We start from the raw sequence: 20,629 nt of genomic DNA, 5'->3' as shown, positions 1-20,629 counted from the left end.
TGACAATATCTAGCTGTTAAAAATAATTATATTTGTACTCTGGAAATATGGGTGTGTTTCGAAAGTTACAAAATTAATATGATCTCATTCATTTACATTCACATAATTATACGTATAAAATAAAGTCTGGAAAAATATACACCAAAATGTCAGCAGTATTTATAGCTGTGGTGATAGACTTTTAGGTGATTGTGGTTATTTTATTTATATGCTCATCATAACGTAACATTCTCTAATATAATACAACACAAACATAACAAAAATTAAGTATGCCCCAGATGGCTAGAAGGAGCCCTGGTGGCACAGTGGTTTGAAGTGCTTGGCTGCAAACCAAAAGGTTGGCATTTTGAATCCACTAGTCATCCCACCAGAGAAATATAAGGCAGTCTGCTTCTATAAAGATTTACAACTTATGAAGAAGCAATTCTACTCTGTCCTATAGGGTCACTGTAAGTAGAAATTGACTCGATGGCAGTGGGTTTGTCTGTCTGTTGAACCATTAATGAACTGCTGCAGAATGGGACAAGGATTGAACCTTGTAAGTACCTCATTGATGCACCAGCAGGCATCCCCTCATCTAAAGCTAAGGAATGTATTCTACGTTCTAATATATACCAAAAAGTAATTTTAAAAACTGCCTCAAACAAGACCAAGTCTCTAAGGGATATTCAAATAAGTACAACACATATGTGAAAAGTAAACTTAAAAATCTGATGAGAATGAAAACGTTTTACAATAAATTAAAAAAAAAAAAAGAGCAAAAGAGAGATTAGAAATTTATTTCACATCTGAAATCAGCATCCCCATGAACATCTTTGAAATTGCTGCTGGTTTTCAGGAAGACTACTAACATACTAATCAAACAACAAATGGCAGCTATGAAATGGCAACAAAATAGCATGAACTGCGTTATGGCAATTTTCAAATTAGGTCCTATGAAGCACCTTTGGAGATAGGCAAGTGTGTGGGGAGACTGAATCCTGAGTAGATGGGTATCCCCTTTCTAACTATACTTCCACAGAACAGTTCCTTTATAAATGTTTTACATGTTGAGCTTTTGTAACTTTCACTAGGGGGAAAAACAATTAATTCAAGAATATGACAAAAAGAAATCTTCATAGAAATTAAAAATTTAAACATTTTCAGAAATCACTACTACGTCAAACAGAAACCCAATAAATTCTGCCATGTCTCAAATTTTAAAAAGGGGGAAAAAAAAACTACCCAGGTTGTCAAACAAAACCTGATTACTTTCAATGAAAATAGCTATGTGAAAACAGAAGAGGAGAAAGAAACAAAAAACCCTGTGACCCTCTCCCATCCTAACTTAATATTTGATAAGGAGAAATTCTTAAAAAATTTTAATAATACTCTCAGAAGAACATAACATTGATGTAAATGAACATACCACTATGAAAAAAGTGTCAATAATAAGACGCTTGAAATAAAAAGACTCAACTTTCCACCTCCTCACCCAAAAGGGAGATTTCAGTAGACAGAATCAACAGGAAAATAAAAATGATGAAAAACAAATGAATGAATTATATCACTGGCAGGACACCTCCCAGAATAGAGAGACATAAGTATGAGAGAAAAGATACATGACATGGAAACAGATCCAGGACCCTCAATTTCTATATAATGAAATTCTATAAGGAATGAATGGTATTAATAGAAATAATAACAAAAGAAGCAATACTAGAAAATTTTCTAATACTATACTTAAGCCGTCAGATTAAAAGGGCTCATCAAATGCTATGCAGAAATTTCCCTTAAAGAATTTTCTATTGTGCATGGATAATGGTGGCATTTTTTGAATTCTAAAAGTAAAGACATAATGGTACAAACTTCCAGGAAAATGCAGATTGACTAAATGGAGAGAGTCAGACTTGGCCATTAGACTTCTCATCTGACTATATCAAAAGACAACAATGTTATACAACCACAAGGACAGATTATGACCTTAAATTTAGCCTTTCAAACTACAATTAAAGGACAGCTCAGGACAAAGAAATTTTCAGACATGAGCAGTCTCAAAAAGTATATCATTTACATACTCATTATAGTTTTGAAAATAATTACTCAAGGAAATAGGTTTGAGAAAAAAGGTTTAGAAAAAAGAACTTAAATAAAAAAAGAAAAAAACAAACCACATCACAGGCTCTATTTCACCGCTTTTTAAAAAGCTTTAAAATTGCTATGGACATGTGATTTATGGTACAGATGAAAAATCCTACATAAAACATTAGCAAATCAAACCAGCAGTATATTAAAAGAGTAACATCACATAATCAAAAAAGGGCTAAAAATGTTTAGTAGATTAGAAAATTTATTACATAATTCATTACATTAGAAGATTAAAGTGAGTAAGGAGAGAACTTGTAGCCATTTTACAATTCCAAAAAGGTAAAAATGATATACAAGAAAAAAAGGTTTAAAGTATTGTGTTTTAAAAGCGAAAATTATAGAGGAGGGGGAAAAACCCCAACAAACTAACATGTAACATGTACTCTTTTTTTTTTTTAAAAAAAAAAAAAAAAAACCTCTTAGTCAATTAGGAGCTCTGGTAGCGTAGCGCCTAAGGCACTTGACTGCTAACTAGAAGGCTGGCGGTTCAAACCCACCAGCCACTCCTCGGAAGGAAGACTGGGCAATCTACTTCCGTAGTAATACTGCCTTGGAAACCCAAGGAGGGGTCACTATGAATCGGTCTGACTTGATGGCACATAACAACAACAACAACAAAAACGTAATAAATTAGAAGGAATTTCCTTAATGTAAGAGCACTTAATGCTGAGGAGCCATTAGCACATGCAACATAGTAAAACTCTAGAAATGAACTTAAAGGCAAACAAAAAAAGGAATGGTCACTGTCTTCACTATCAACAGTATCCCAGAGGTTTTTAGTAAATGCAGTAAGAAGGGAAAAAAATATATACATACATACATGTTGTTGTTGCTATATGCTGTCAAGTTGGACCCGACTCATAGCGACCCCTCCTTGGGTTTCCAAGGCAGTATCATTACGGAAGTAAATTGCCCCATCTTCCTTCTGAGGAGTGCCTGGTGAGTTTGAACCGCCAGCCTTCTGGTTAGCAGTCAAGTGCCTTTAGGCACTACACTACCAGAGCTCTCACATACATACATACATACAAACATTTATATTATACATACATATATACATTTTTATATATACATACATACACATATATACATATATATATAAAATGGGAAAAAAAATACTGAAAATAATTTAAGTGGCTAGACACAAGATGGAGTTCTGATGGCATAGTACCTAAGACATTTGACCACTAACCAGAAGGTTGGCAGTTCAAACCCACCAGCCACTTCTCAGAAGGAAGGCTGGGCAATCTACTTCTGTAGTGATACTGCCTCGGAAACCCAAGGCAGATATGAGGCAGATATGACTCTATGGCAGCGAGTTTGTTTGAGACATAAGATAGACAAAATCAGTAAATTTCCTATGTTCCAGCAACAATCATTCAAATAATAATAAAGAGTCTCATTCATAATAAAACTAATAATATATTAAAAAAAAAAAACCAAACTCACTGCCGTGGAGCTGGATCAACTCATTGCAACCTCTCCTTGGGTTTCCAAGGCTTTATCACTACAGAAGTAGATTGCCCAATCTTCCTTCCAAATAATATATACAGGAAGAAATGTTAAGAAGTATGCAAGACATTATTCCACCTCCTACTTTGGAGAGTAGCAACTGGGATCTTAAAAGCTTGCAAGCAGCCATCTAGATGCAATGATCGGTCTCTCCTTGTCCAGAGCAAAGAAGAATGAAGAAAACCAAAAATTAATGGAAACAATTACTCCTAGCAACTGGTACACCATGCGATCTGCAGCCCATACAACTATGAGACCAGAAGAACTAGATGGTGCCTGGCTACCAATGTCAACCATTCGGAAGGGAATCTATGTAGGAGATCTTGGATAGAGAGGGAGAACAATGTGGAACAAAACTCAAAATCATTTGGAGAAAAAAAAGGGGGGGGGGGGATCCGGTTTGCTGGTCTGATAGAGCCTGGTGGAACCACTGAGACTATGGTCCCCAGCTACCCCTCAGGTCTGGAATTGAACCCACACCTGTGGCTTCCAGCCAAACAAAAGACAGACATAGGAGTTGAACATTTACCTAAGGTAGATACACTCCTTGGAAAGAACAATCATGGGAGAAAGAAGGGCTGTTTACGCACAGGGAGACAACTCAGGGGGCAGGAGTGCATGGAGGGATGGACACAGGGAAGAGGTAACTGTCGGGAGGAAATAGGAGGGGAGCTGTTGCATTGGGGTAAATTGTGGTCAATGTCATGAGGCAAAGTTTATGTAAACTGCTGTATGGAAAGTGAATTTGCTCTGTAAATTTTCACCTAAATCACAATAAAAATAAATAAAACTAAAAAGACAAGTATGCAAGAAAAAAGAAGTATGCAAGACCCACGTCAAACGGAAAAACAAAAACTATGAAACAACTATAGCACAAAAGACCTGGATAAATGGAGAAATAAATGGAGTAGAAGGCTTAAAGATGTTATTTCTCCTCAAAATAATCCATACCACGAATGCAATTCAAGTCAAATCTCAATTTCAGTTTATTACTGAAACTTGACAGACTATAATATCATCTAGAAGAATAACTGCTTGAGAAAAGGAAAATTTTAAAAGGAACAGGAGGTATAATAGGTATGAAATATAACATTTAAATACTGGAAAACAAATGAGTACACAGATCAGTATAACTTGAGTCCATGAATAAATGTGATTTATGAAAAAGGCAGCATTTAAAATTAACAAAAATAATTTGCCCAGTCATTAAGCAATCTGCTTCCATAAAGACTACAGGCTAGAAAACACTATGGAGCACAGTTCTACTCTGTTACACGGGATTGCTTTAAGTTGAAAATCAATGACATCTAACAACAGCATACTAAGAAAAGGAACCCTGGTGGCACAATGTTAAAGCACCCGGCTGCAAACCAAAAGGCTGGCAATTTAAACCCATGCACCTAGTAGCTTTGTGGGAAAAAGACCCAGCGATCTGCTCCTATAAGTATTACACCCTAGACCATGAGTCAAAATTGACCCTACAGCACCCAATAACCGTATTAACAATTTTGAATTTGTAACTGGGCTCAGCCAATAGGCAAGTCATATTTGTCGTCTACCATGCTTGTGGAAGGAAGAGTGGTGATGCCATCTAACCACAATACCTAAATAAAATTTTAAATATAAAAAAAATCATCTAAGTACTAGAAGAAAATGCAAAGTATTTTTTTTACATATTAAGTTTAGACTGAAAAAAGCCTTTCACCACAGTTACCATCCAGTGAAATGATACCAAACTTCAATAATAAAAAATTATATAAGATGAAAGATATCTATACAGCAGAAGACTTATTAAGAACATGACTAAGTAGCAGTGTTTTTATTAAAAGGGATATAAGAGGTTTTACAAACTAAAAAACAAAACAACCTTGTCAGTTGTATACGTAAATTGCCACAACATTTTAGAAAGTAATGTATGCTAATTCTACAAACTCAGATTAAGAACTGGTTCTAAAGAAATAATTTTACATAGATGTGTGTACAGGGTTTTTATTGAGTACAGGGCTATTACTGAGTACAGAGCTATTCTTAGTTTTAATGGCAAAAACTAAAATGTCCCTCAGTGACATTTTAGTCAAATTATATAGCACATCCATGTAATAGTACACACCATGTAGTGATTAGAAAAAGATGAAGCAGAGTTATGTGCATGAATATAGAACTATGTCCTGATAAAACTATTCACAATGTTTTTTCTCTGGGGAGATGGAATTACTGGGGAATTTTCACCATGGCTACCCCACGTTACTTTTTCTTTTTTTTGAAACAATGTGCATGCATTATGACATACACAAAACTCAAAACATGTTTCTGCCCAAAAAGTAAAAGCTTGTAAAACTACCTTAACAATGGCTTTTTAATTTCTAATCCAGGAAAATTATGTCTTAAATTATAAAAATGTTCTCTCTTTAATGAGGGGGAAAGAAAAAAAAAATTTCCATACTTACATTAGCTGGCTGATCTCAAAAGGAACGTCTGGGTCTTCACTGAGTTCCAATCTATTACTCCTGTAGGTCGAACCAACACTCAATCCATGAATTAATAATAATGAGGCAGAAAGAATTTTCCTCCTCACATTGCCAAGGAAACCTCTCAGCCACAATTCAAACACAGGATGTGCTTCTAAAACATCTCCAAACTACTGGGAGATTAAGTCCATTCGAATAACCTTTGTCAGACTGGAGACAGCTAGGGTTAGTTATCTCCTCAAAAACAAAAAGCAAGTTCATTTAAAAATGAACTTGAGATTCAAAGGGTTATTAAAAAAAAAAAAAAAAATCCATCTTCCATAGCCGAACAATATAATTTAAAAAGAAAAGAGTAAAAGAAAAAATTTAAAAAAAAAAAAAAAATTCAATAAGATCCAATTTCTGGTCTTCAAGATTTCTTCACCTATTAAGAAAAAAACAGAAACCTTCCCCGATCTTTATTATCTGTATAATAAAAGCATACTTGTATGTAAAAATATAAAATGTTTTATGTATATAATATACATATATATAGATACTAACTGGCTTATACACACACACACATATACACAAATGTGTAGAAATAAAACATCTGGGTAAGCTTTCAAAAGACACTATAAAAGCCTTTAGATTTGGGTTCATTATAAAAATAGTGAACTTACATCAAAAGTATCATGAAACTAATGTTACACTAAATTTTGTCCAGCCCAGAAAAGATGAGGGGAAATCCTTACACATATATGAATGTGTATAACATGGTTGTATGTATATCATCCTCCTCCTCAGGGAGTGTTTAACCAAAAAAGATAGAAACGTATAGTTATAGAGTAACTGTAGAGCGGTGCAGCAAGTTGTAGAAGGCAAAGCAGCATTATAGCCATCCTGATCTGGCACTGTCAAACACAGAAGATTTGTATCTAAGGGAGTATTTTTTCTTCTTTTACATGAACACCAATGTCAGTGACATGCCATTCAACAATGGCCCAACTAAGGCTTGCTTAGGCAGCCTAGTTCCAAATACTTAATTACTAATGGCTATGACTAAAGATGTTGTAATCATCCATTTACTCCAGTAAGTAAAGGGTAAACTTTTGGAGCTGAAATTTCATTTCACAATGGTACAGTTACCATTTTAGAATTTCAAAAACAAAAACAAAAAAAGCTATTTTGATACACTGAAATGAGTTCTAAATTTTGAAACCAGCCCAGTAACAAAGCAATTTTGATTCTCATGTAATAAATACTACATAATTTCTAGGCTAAATCTTGCCAAATACTATCTAAGACAAAACTAAAATCAAAACTTAAAAAAAAGTGGACACCTTTTACTCACACTTAATACTAGTCAATTTTCCAGGAATTTTTTGGGCAGGGAATATCCCCAAATCTAAAATGAAAAAAAGGAAAAATTGGGATCTTACATTAGTTATTCAGTCTGAAACTTTTAATAGACTTTTACTAAAAGTCATCATTTTCTGGCTTCCCACTCACTACCGAAACATATGGAGAGTGGAAAGGGACCTTAAAGATCATTGAGATCAATTTCCTCATTTAACAGCCAGGCAATGATTCCTAACACATGATTGGTGCTTAGTTTTAGTTAAGAAAACAGTGGTCAAAAGAATTACACAGATAGTTAAGAATATAGAATTATGGGTCATTCAGTATATTAAAAAAAAAAAAAATTAAGATAACCTAAAATTAAAGAAATATTCTTTGGGAAATGCATGCTGGGTTTTTCAGAAGTACATTCATGGAGCTTTTATTCCAATCCCCATTCCATGTTTTCCATCTTTTATAACCTTCTTCTTATATGTCATTTACCCATAGATTATGTACCTTTATTGTTCTTATACTATCCCATAAAGGTTAAGAAAAAAGCAATTCAAAGAATATGAGTAATTTTTAACTGTTTTCTAAAGTTTTCCAATTTTATAAAGATATAATCCTAAATGTAAGGAGCAACTCTATCACACTAAATTGAAATTATAAAGCTGACCAGTATGAGGAGGCATTTAAGAATTTCCAAATACAAAACAATTTCATGAGTTGTAAGTAAACATTAGTGTTTAAAACAAAACCAAACCCACTGCTGTCGAGTCAATTCAGACAGCGACGCTACAGGACAAAGCAGAACTGCCCCATAGGGTTTCCTAGGCTGATATTTATGGAAGCAGATTGCCATATCTTTCTCCCACAGAGCGGCTGGTGGATTTGAACCAAGGACCTTTCAATCAGCAGCTTAGTGTGCCTTACTCTTATTTCATTGGTTTGAGCAACCACACTCCCCATACTGGGGAAAATTTTTACTTAAAACCAATTACTACTTAATTTACCAGCCAGAATAGCCTAAGGACTTTCAATGTGGCACTGTTTTTTTTCCATTTAAAAAATATATCTTTTCTCTCTTGATACAAAATTTCAATTGCTAGCTACACTGAATCACTACTATGAAACCTGTAATCTTCCTTTTAGCAAAATTATATTGCCTTTGAGGAATTTTCAGCCCTTTTTTTTTTAAGACATTTTCAGGTTTCCCCAGATTTGTTCTTATAGATTAAGTAATTACTATGACTATATATAGTAACTGTAGCAATTAGGATACAGTAACATAGCAAAAAAATTGCTCACTTTAAAAGGAGAAAAGAAAAAAGAAATTAAGGTATTTCTTTTTCGTTGCTTTGAACAACTTCATTCTCAGGATTCCAACTCAAAACCAATGTAGAATAATCATAGTTAACATTTTTTAAGTTCATTTTCAAGAACATCAGCTGCTCTATGTTGTCAAAATCCAGGCTCATGATCTGCTTTGGATGAAAGTGGCTATTTGCAGTAAAGATACATTCAGATTGCCAACTACACATGGGGCAGCTTAGATACTGAATGGCAACTTGGGTCAAAGCTGGCCATATGCTCACCTTCCTCTGCCAGTAAATCAAAGGGTCATCACCTCCTGAGATTTCGGAATACTTCTCTTTGAAGTATTCATCCACCACTGCTATAGCAGATGGAAACATGAAGCTTTTGCTTCCAATGGCAACATTATCTGCAGCTGAGCTATCACTGGGGCCTGAACTGGAGGTGCCTTCTTTTATAGATGAGGTAAATGAATCAGCTCTTCCTGTAGCTGAGGGACCAGAAGCTTCTGAAGTTGCAATATGACAGACCTCTGGTGAAGATTCCATATAATTACAAACCTCTTCTGCAAGTATCTGTTTGTAAGTTTCTAAATCAGCACCTTGAGGAAAAAATTTTTCCAAGCTGTTTTTAAAGGAAGGATCTAACAAAGTAGCCAAGATACAGGGCTTGGATTTGAGCATGGCACTTAGTAGGCTGTCAGTTTCAAGTTTCAGAGACAAACTGTCCACCAGATTGAGGGCTTGAGTAATACCTCTGACTTGAAAATCATCTCTGAGTTTCTGCAGGGAAAGGAGTAGATGATGTATTATGGGTAGCACTTGATTCAATCCTGTGGTTTTCACACTCACTTTTTGGGTGGCCTCCTCAAATGGCTTAAGAATATCACAAACATGAGTCATTAGAGTCCACTGAAGGGAGGTGAGCACAACACCACTGGCTCTGCCAAGACTATGGTGAACTGAGTAGCAATGCTCTAAGAGCCATCTTAACATATAAAAGGTAGAAACCCAATGGCCAGTTTCATCCTGCTTCAAATTTTTCCAAGGAAGCTGGTGATCGTTTTGGAACTCTTGCAGTATCTGACGAGCCTTGACTGAATGACTAAAATGATGACAGGTTTTTCTAGCCGCCACTAACATGTTTTCAATGCTTTTGTGCTCACAGAAAAAGTCCTGAATGACTATATTTAAACCATGCAGAAAGCACGGCACATGGGTAAAACCGCCATCTTTGATTGCATGTACCACACTAGAGGAGTTGTCAGAAACAATGAAGCTAGGGATAAGAAAATTTGGAGAAAGCCACAGACCGATCTGGTCATTTAATTCCTGTAAAACGTTGGTTATCAAACAGTCTTTGGCCAAACCTGTCACACAAAGCACTGCCCATTTTCTAAAATTTGGGATCCTGCCATTATTAGAAGATACAGTTTCCAAAGAGACCCAGTGTACCGTCACAATGAAATAGTCAGTAGATGGGTCATGAGTCCATATATCAACAGTCAGATGGATCTTCTGGCTTTGTACATTCTCCAAAGTTAAGAAAATTTTCTCTCTGACCCAATCATATAACTGTGGTATGGCCTTCGTGAAAAAGTAAGTCTCTGATGGCAACCTATAGTCAGGGGCTACAATTTGCATGAATCTCTGAAATGCTGGGGTGGAGAAGTAGTTGTAAGGATGCATGTCCTCTACAATCATTTGAATAATTGCTTGACTAATTTGACTTGAGACTGAATTTTCACAATAGGTCCTTCCTCTCTCCTCTGCATTCATCAGACTGTCTTGCACTGCAACAGGACTAGGACTCTCAGATCTTCTATTTTCAACTTCTAACACAGGAGGTTCAACTGAATCAGAGTCACTAAGCTCCTCAGCTGTTAAATCTTGGCTGCCTGTAGACTTCTCTCCATGCAGAGGCTCACTCAAGAGATCATTTCTCTCAGTTTCAGCCTCTTCTAATCCATTTCCAACAGCACCATTATCTTTGTTGGCAACTGCCCAATGGATGGGATGCGTGGCCTGTAGGTGTCGTTGAAGTGTTGAAGTTCCTAAATGGGACCCTGGCCTACCACGGCTCACACTTCTTTTACATATATTACACACAGCTCGTGATATATGCTGAGGATCAGTGTAGAAAAAATTCCAAACTGCAGATGTCTTGGCTCTTGTTCCAGGAATTAAGGCATGCTTGACAATGTTACTTTTGATGAGAAATCTCCCTCTTTCTGCCCTCAGGGCATCAGATGATTTATCTCGTTTCTTGCCCATTCTATTATCATCTAAAGGATCAGTAGGGATGTATTCGAAGCTTCCATTGCTTCCAGGAGAAGAAGGAGATAAAGGTACATCCAAGGTAAAATCCTCCTCCCCACTAGTGACTCCAAACTTGTTGGCTCTGGTCCAGTGTGGTGAATGCCTTGCCTGCAGATGTCGCTGAAGAGTAGATGTACCAAGATGGCTACCGGGTTTACCCCTGCTGACACTTTTTTCACAGAGGTTACAAATAGCTCGCCAGGTATACTGGGGGTCAACGTGAAAGAAGTGCCACACAATGGAGGTCTTGGCTCTGGTACTAGGTAGGTAGATTTGTTTTTCTATATTGTTCTCAAAAAGACTTTCTTCATCCTGCTCAGGGGCAGTGGAAGCTAACAAAGCAGGAGCCTCTACAACCGGCCTTCCAGATCCCAAATCCTTACTAAACTTTTTCGCAAGGATTACTTTTTTTCGGCGCCTTTTTCCTTTAATTCGCAAACCCTTCTTTCTTTTCTTTTTAGCAGGTAATTTTGCCTCTTTATCCACACTTTCAGCCACCATCTTTCCCTCTACCACATCTTCTTCATCAGTATTAGAATTAATAGGAACACATCCCAGAATCCCAGCACCACTAAAAGTACTGCATCTTCTGCCAGGAGAGAGAGAAGAAACTGGCACACTTAGGGTACATACACTCATTCTCTTTATGTCTCCAAAACTTGTACCAGAACCTGGTAGTGGGCTTACTACTTAAACAGTAATACAGCTGCTCCTGTCTACTTACGTTACGTTTTCTCCAATTTCTATGGGGAGTCAAGTTCCCTTTGGACCAGTGACTTCCAAGCCAGGTTATTTCTGGAGGAAAAGTGACAGCAATGGAGAACATTCCCAAACTCTTTCTTAGAGGGCTTTAAGATCCCTTCTACCTTTCTGAGTTCTGAATTCAAATAGTCCAGTGTCCTCATGTTATAGAAAAAAGAACTGAGGCCCACTTTCCCAGAGTCATAGAGTTGGTCAGCAGCAGCTAGAAGCCAGGTCTTCCAAATTCCAGGTCTATGTTCTTCCTGCTTCATCAAGAACTCTTATCTGCCTTCAGCTCTTTAAATACATATTTTATGAGCCTCATGATAGCAACTTTGATTTCCCCTTAAGTCTGAGATTAAATATTTTCAGGAAATTTCATTTAAACAAAATCATAGTGTATCATTTAACATTCATCACTTAGGTTTGTGATTTGCCAATACAACCCAGTAAATCAATTCTGGAAAGTTAAATCAGACTCCACATACTGGTCACTAACAGCAAATGCCCTTTCAGCTCTAATTAAAAGCAACGCCAAGTTTAAAAATGTGGATAGGTGAGAAAAACGTCTTCAAGATAAAATTATAAAATAAGGTTCATATCAAGAGTTAATCCAATTTTAGTTTTCAGACATTTGACTGGAGCAGCTTTACAGGCTGTGAATGAGTAACTCACAAGCTGAGCAGCAAAAACTGAAATAGGCGTTTTGAACCACTTTCATCCCTTCTTGGTTGATCCCTCCCCCTTCCCCCAATAACCACATACATTTACTCTAAAAAGCATCGCTATCACTAGTTCCACAGCCTCCTTCTCAAGGTCCTGAACCAAGGTCTGAAAGATGCAAAAAATATAAGCCTTCCTCATAGGATTCCGCACCGATTATGGGAGTTTGGGGGTTGTTCTTCATTACGGTTTCATCAGTCCTACATGGAGAACGGAAGTGTCCCTGTTGCTCTTGACTCCGATGGTGAGGGTTGGGGTGGGAGTGTAATTAAGGCAAGGAAGGGGTGTAGAATACCAGAATAAGGTCGGTGGCTTTCTGTATGTGGAGTTTGAGAAAAATCTCCAAGTAGTGGGATCCTGGAGAGGAATGAGAGTAGGTAAATTCACCTCTTGGCACTCAGTTTGATTTAGGCAGTGAGGGTACACTAACTAGAGACACTTCGATTGCCTCAAAGAAAGCAATCTAGTGTTGTCGTTTTGGGAGTCAGGGGGACAGGCTACCTTCAGGGGCTGCTCCGAACTCCTGCAAGTTTCACTAAAACCGGATGTGGGGGAGGGGAGGAAGGTTGGTTGGTCGGGAAAAGAGCAGGCGCCGTGGGAGCGGGGTGGAGTGGGGTGGGGGCGGGGTAGATCAGAAAAGTGAGCGGGAGCCCGGGGCTCTCAGCCCGCCCCGGCGAGGGCAGTAGCCGGGAGGTGGGGAGAGGGGGTCGTTACATTAGGGCCGAAAGACCCACTCTGACTTCCAGGGCTAGGCAGCGACCCACGGGCGAGGGGAGGCCGCTGCCACTCCCCTCGCCCTCTCCCCACCTCCCCGGCCCCAAGCCACCCGGGAATTAAAAAACGGGTCTAGTTACCAGAGAACAAAACTTTACCGAACCGACGACACTATCCCCGATTCCCGCTTGCTGCCACGTCTTTCTTCTTTCTTAGCCGCTGCCACCCGTCGTCCTCGCAGCAGCAACACCAGCAGAAATCCAATATTGCCAGCGTCAAAGATGGCGCCCGGCTACAGGCTCGGCTCTAAGACCTAGCCAGTAAAAGTGCCAACACGACGCAAAGCGCAAAGATCCTGGGAGGTGTAGTTTCCTCTATGAGGCGGTGCTTAAGATGGCTTCCTCCGGTCACGGTGTTACGTGATAAGGGAGACGCTAGGCCGTGGGGCTTCCACCTTCCAGGGAATGCGTTTTTGCAAAGTTACTGGTTTCTTGAAACCGTCCTTTGATAAAGTATTTTTTAATTACACGCAGTAACAAATGTGAAAGCCACTAGAATTGTACCTGCTATACGGTAGGCACTCAATTTATTCTTACCAAAGTGTTTGCTTAATGAATAAATTGTCCAAATCGTATATAAATTTAATTTAGAAACAAGCAGTATGTTTCTCATGCAGTGCTAAAGAATTTGTACAGTTCTTTTATTTGAAGAAATAAAACTGGGCTTTCAGAGTTTCGTTTCTTAAAAATATTTATACTGGAAAGGTAATTCATGCGCATTAAAAATTTCATGAAGGGTGGGGAGAAGGCATGAGAGAAAAAACATCAGCAGTCGCCTCCCCACTTCATTTTAAACATTATCCAGTATTTTTTCATTTGAATGTTTTTACCTTTTTTTCTCATTATAAAAGTGATACTTAAAAAAAAAATCTCAAGGATACAGAAATATCTCAAGTAGAAAGTTAAAATCTCCATTGACCCCACCCTGAAAAGTAATGTTTTATTGATTTACCCTATATCCTAACTTTTTTGTATGCGAATATACGTATACTCTGATAGTAGGAGCCCAAATCCCTCTGGGTTAGTGGCTATGCAGGGTTTGCGTAGGTGGCAACATTTTACCCAAGTTGGATTAAAAAATATATATACACTTGATGATCAACCAGACAGGACTCTGTAAAAACCCGTTGCCGTTGAGTCGATTCGGACTCAAAGCGACCCTATAGGACTCCAAGCACCTTTTTATTCCCTCTTGGGCTTCTGCAGCCAGCCGTTAGCTTGGTTTGGGAGTCCCAGCCCAGGGCATGCCTGGGAGATCTATCAAGTCAGAAGGGTCCTACCTCACACTTGGGCTTTTATCTCCTTTCTATGTGAGAAGTCTCAACATTAGAATCCTAGTCCCAATCACCACCTTACATGACAATACCCTATGATTGCCATGTCAACCAGACCTAACAAACAGGTTCCTGGTAAACAGTTTTCTGTGTGTGCCCCAACACCCACAGTTTTTCACTTTAACAGAGGACTCTTGAAACAATTTAAGAATTTTCCAGCCTAGGGCTTTCTAAACTGCAGTCCTGATGTGATTGTTGTTGTTGTTGTTATGTGCCGTCGAGTCGGCCCCGACTCATATGATAGCCCTGCTATATTTAGTTTATAACCATGCGCGCGCGCACACACACACACACACACACACACAAAACAACCTCACTGCCATCCAGTCGGTTGCGACTCAGCGACCCCCTACTGCGTTTGCCACGCTGTAAATATTTACAGAAATAGATTGTCCCGTCTTCCTTCCACAGAGTGGCCGGTGGGTTTGAACCGCCAACCTCCTGGTTAGTGGTCAAATGCAGTAGGCACTGTGGCACCAGTTGTTGTTGTTAAGTGCCGTCAAGTCGGACCCGACTTATAGCGACCCCGCCTTGGGTTTCCAAGGCAGTATTCCTCGGAAGGAAGGTTGGGCAATCCTACTTCCGTAGTGATACTGCCTCGGAAACCCAAGGAGGGGTCGCTATGAGTCAGGGCTGACTTGACGGCACATAACAACAACAACAACATCACTACGGAAGTAGATTGCCCCATCTTCCTTCCAAGGAGTGGCTATTGGGTTTGAACCGCCAGCCTTCTGGTTAGCAGTCAAGTGCTTTAGGCACTATGCTACCAGAGCTCTCCTGTAGCACCAGAGTTCCTTATATTTAGTTTATAGTTACATCATATTTCATTAAATCCAGGGGCAGATTACCCATTAAGCAAGGTAAACAGGAGTTTGTGTTTATTTACTAATCTGTAGTGAACAATTTCACATGTGAGAAACGTGAAACTGTTCACTACAGATTGATAAGAAGCACAAGTAAGCATGTGCTTCCCTTGCTTATTGGGTAATCACACTGATCAAATCTAAGATAACGTAGATTGTAAAATGTACTATTAGTTTATGGATGTTAAAAGAGAAAAAAAGCTGCCAGTTAAACACTGAGAGGTGACTGATCAGAGTTGTTAATATTTGAAAGGTTGCTATTGTGGATTGAATTCTCTCCTCCAAAAGTAAGTGTTGTAAATGCTAACCTCTGTGCCTGTGGTTGTAATCCCATTTAGGAATGGGTTATCTTTGCTACGTTTATGGTGCAGAATTAGTGAAGGGTATGTCTTGAGTCAGTCTATTTTGACATATAGGAGATTAAACAAGCATAAGAAAAACAGAGATGGGGAAACAGAGATGCCAAAACACATGAAAATTGCCCAGGAGCAGAAGCTCAAAAAGACATGGACCTTCCTCTAGAGCCAACAAAGAGAAAAAGCCTTCTCTTAGAGCTGGCACCCTGAATTCAGACTCCTACTATGAGAAAATAAATTTCTGCGTGTTGAAGCCACCCACTTGTGGTATTTCTGTTAAAGCAACACTAGATAACAAAGACAGATGTGAATATTTGAATGAAATACAATACTTATAAAACCCATTGCCATTGAGTTGATTCCAACTTATAGTGATCCTGTAGTACAGAGTAGAATTGCCCAATAGGATTTCTAAGGCTGTAACCTTTATAGAGGGAGCTCTGGTAGCATAGTGGCTAAGGCACTTGACTGCTAACCAGAAGGCTGGTGGTTCAAACCCACCAGCCACTCCTCGGAAGGAAGGTTGGGCAATCCTACTTCCGTAGTGATACTGCCTTGGAAACCCAAGGGGGGTCGCTATGAGTTGGGGCCGACTCGACGGCACATAACAACAACAACAACAACCTTTATAGAAGCAGAATGCCGCATCTTGCTCCTGGGGAGCAGCTAGCTGGTTCCAGTCACTGACTTTTTGGTTATCAGCCAAGCACTTAACCACGACACTGCCAGGGCTCCTTACAGTGCCTATAGATCCACACATTCTTTTTGACAATTATCCCATTGTAGCTAAATTCAACTCCCCAGTTGAAGCTAAGGAAAATAAAGACAAGTCCACGACCTTAATTATATCCCACCTGAATTTAGAGACCATCTGAAGAATAGATTTGAAGCACTGAATACCAGTAACCAAAGACCAAATGAGTTGTAAGATGACATCAAGAACATTATCCATGCAGAAAGCAAAAGGTCATTAAAAGACAGAAAAGGAACAAAAGACCAAAATGGATATCAGAAGAGACCCTGAAACTTGCTCTTGAGCAGAGACTACCTAAAGCAAATGGAAGAAATGATGAAATAAAAGGGCTGAACAGAAGATTTCAAAAGGTGGCTAGAGAAAACGAAGTAAAGTATTATAATGGAATGTGCAAACACTGCAATTAGAACACCAAAACGGAAGAACACACTCCACATTTCTCAAGCTGAAAGAACTGAAGAAAAAATTAAAGCCTTGAATTGCAATGTTGAAAGATTCTATGGATAAAATATTGAACAATGAAGGAAACATCAAAAGAAGATGGAGAGGGTACACAGAGTCACTGTACCAAAAAGAATTGCTCGACATTCAGCCATTTCAAGAGATGTCATATGATCAAGAACCAATGGTATTAAAGGAAGAAGTTCAAGCTGCACTGAAGGAATTGGTGAAAGACAGGTCTCCAGGAATTGACAGAATACCTATTAAGATGTTTCAACAAACAGAGGCAGCACTGGAGCCACTCACTTGTTTATGCCAAGAAATTTGGAAGACAGCTGCCCGGACAACCAACAGGAAGAGATCCATTATTTGTGCCTATTCCAAAGAAAAGTAATCCGATGGAATGAGGAAACTATCAAACAATAATATCACAGTAATATCACAAGCAAGTGAAATTTTGCTCAAGATAATTCAAATATGGTCACACAGCAGTATATTGACAGGGAGTTTCCAGAAGAGGACATGGAACAAGGGATATCATTGCTGATGTTAGTGGCTCTTAGCTGAAAACAAAGTGTACCATAAATTTATCAACCTGTGTTTTATTGGCTATGTAAAGGCATTAGACTGTGTGGATCCTAACAAATGATGAATAACATTGTGAAGAATGGGAATACCAGACCACTTAATTGTTCTCATGAGGAACCTGTACATAGACCAAGATGTACTCCTTTGAACTGAGCAAGAGGATACTGAATGATTTAAAATCAGCAAAGGTGTGTGTCAGAGTTGTATCCTTTCACCATACTGTTCAATCTGTATGCTAAGCAAGTAATCTGAGAAACTGGTCTATATGAAGAACATGGTATCAGGATTGGAGGAAGACTTATTGACAACCTGTGATATGCAGATTGTGTTAGACTGGGTTCTCTAGAGAAACAAAACCAGTAAAGCTTATATATATATAGAGAGAGAGAGAAATTTATCTTAGGAAAATGGCTCACACACTTATAGAAGCTGGCAAGTCCAAAGTTCTTGGATCAAACGTCAAGGTGGAGGCTTTTCTTGACTCTTGCAGCTGCATGGACTGAGAAGCTCAAGTCTGGCAGGCAGTACACCAACTGTTGACTCCAATGAATGACGAATCCAAGATCTCCAGGCTGAGGTGGATTGTTCACTCACAGATAGTTGTAGGCAGCACCACAGAATCCCGATCCACAGAAGAATGTCTCTTTTCCCAGGATGTCCATAGATGTACTGGAAGCAGGCCACACCCCTAGAGAAACTCCCTTTCAACAGATTGGCTGCTCAAAACATATTCATCTGATCCCATCATGGGAATAACCACATCACAACAGCTTAAACCACACAGAATTGTGGTCCAGCCTAGTTGACACACAGCTCCAACTGTCACACAGATGACATAACCTTGCTTGCTGAAAGTGAACAGAACTTGAAGCACTTATTAATGGAGATCAAAGCTACAGCCTTCAATATGGATTACACCTCAATATAAAGAAAACAAAAATCCTTACAACTGGACCAATAAGTAATATTATGATAATTGAGGAAAAGATTGAAGTTGTCAGAGATTTCATTTTATTTGATTCCACAATCAATGCCCTTGGAAGCAGTAGTCAAGGAATCAAACAACGTATCACATTGGGCAAATCTACTGCAAAAGACCTCTTTTGAAAGACCAAAGATGTCCCTTTGAAGACTAAATTGGCCTGACCCAAACCATTGTATTTCCAATAGCCTCATATGCATGTGATGGCTGGATAATGAATAAAATGGAAGAAAAATGGACACATTTGAATTGTGGTATTGGTGAAGAATATTTAAGATACCATGGATGGCCAGAAGAAGGAACAAATCTGTCTTGGAGGAAGTACAGCCAGACTGCTTTTTAGAAACAAGAATGGCAAGACTTTGTCTCACATATTTTGGTCATGTTGTCAGAAGGGACCAGTCCCTGTAGAAGGATATCATGCTTGGTAAAGTAGAGGGTCAGTGAAAAAGGAGAAGACCCTCAATGAGATGAATTGACACTGGCTGCAAAAATGGGCTCAAACATTGCAAAAATTGTAAGGATGGCACAGAAGTGGCTGGACAGTGTTTCATTCTGTTGTACATGGGGTGGCTATGGGTTGGAACTGTCCTGATGGTACCTAACAACAACAACAACATGCCATTGAAAACAGATTTTCTAATTTGTTCAACCAGTCTGCTATTGATGGAAATAATCATATCTCAGTTCCCATTAGTCTCTTCCAAGTACAAAGAGAAAAATAGTAAGATAATAGGGATACAGATGAGGTGTGGTGCAGTGAATTACTTATGACTACGAGTATGGTGGTCTTTATGACTCCCACCAGATGACTCTGTTTCTCACCATATGGTCCACTCTGTAGGGCTGCTCAAAACGTGGGCTGCTGACTTCCTTCACAGAGAATAATAAGAAAGAATGAGAGAGACACAGACAGAAAGACCAAGATAGAAGCTGTAATGCCTTTTATGACTTAGCCACTACTATCCATCCACTATCTATTGGTCACATAAATCACCTTGATATAATATGGGAGGGGACTAAACAAGGGCATGGATAGCAGGAGGCAGAGATCCTTGGGTTCTCTCGTGGAGGCTGACTACCACACCAAGTGCCAGTGATAACTGAATCCTCTGCCTAAAATTTTACATGTGAGATAATGGGAAGAATCTTCCACAGACTTGATTCTGGTTTCAAACATTTCAATTATTGTCTCTTCTCCACAATCTACATTCTTTTGGGGCCAGATGCTGTCGGCCAGGTTTATATAATAAACTTCTGGCCCCACAACTTTCGGTCAGCACAGTGGGTATTAAGGGTATTCTTGGAAGCCATTTCTAAACCTAAGTGGCTATCAGTAACTTAATTCTAATACAAATCACATAAATAAAGCTGCAAATAATTGTATCACAACTCAACTTCCTCTTAGCTAAATCCCATAAATGATCAACAAGAGGAAGGTATTGGAGGAAGAGTCTGAGTGGCAATAAACACGATTCTTAACCATTGCTATTAAAATATCTTACTTTTCTAAACTTTATTATGACCACATGAACACATTCTTAAGACCCTGCCCAGAGCCTTGAAGGAAGCTTTGCAAGTAGGAGACCTGAAGGTTTAGCTTCATTAGCTTCATGGTAAATCCTCCTCCCTTAGTGTAGTGGTCAGGTGTGTTGACTGTGGAATCATATGGGCTGGATTCAAATCCTGACCTATGCATCACCCTAAAGCTCTAGCCATCTCTATTCACACTCCCCTATGTTAGAGAATAGAGTATGAGGATAACTGCCATGTGAGTAACTAGTGCCTTCCCTAACCCAGGGTCCATCACTCCTACCTACCTATCATCTTCTTTTTCTTCCTTCGAGTTCAGCTGACTGACCTGAGTAGGGGAATAGGGACTAACAGAGGCTTCTAGCAAGAAACCTTCTAGCAAGAAACCTTCTAGCAAGAAACCTTCTAGCAAGGATTCATAAATACTTACTAACTACTGTTTGGGAGCTCTGGTAGCATAGTGTCTAAGGCACTTGACT

The 20,629-nt window shown here is 38.8% G+C and overlaps 1 protein-coding gene across 1 annotated transcript; it reads right to left on the bottom strand.

The window, feature by feature from the left end:
- Positions 1 to 8,761: 8,761 nt before the first annotated feature.
- Positions 8,762 to 11,698, bottom strand: ZBED6 (zinc finger BED-type containing 6). The gene has a single exon (XM_007941171.1). The coding sequence runs from the start codon at positions 11,696 to 11,698 to the stop codon at positions 8,762 to 8,764; it is 2,937 nt and encodes a 978-aa protein (XP_007939362.1).
- Positions 11,699 to 20,629: the final 8,931 nt, after the last annotated feature.

The sequence above is a fragment of the Orycteropus afer genome, unplaced genomic scaffold, assembly GCF_000298275.1.
Source record: "Orycteropus afer afer isolate SDZICR_OR568_19922 unplaced genomic scaffold, OryAfe1.0 scaffold00075, whole genome shotgun sequence".
Taxonomy (NCBI): Eukaryota; Metazoa; Chordata; class Mammalia; order Tubulidentata; family Orycteropodidae; genus Orycteropus; species Orycteropus afer.
The sequence above is the reverse complement of the archived record's forward strand: the minus strand, read 5'-3'. Positions and strand labels throughout refer to the sequence as shown.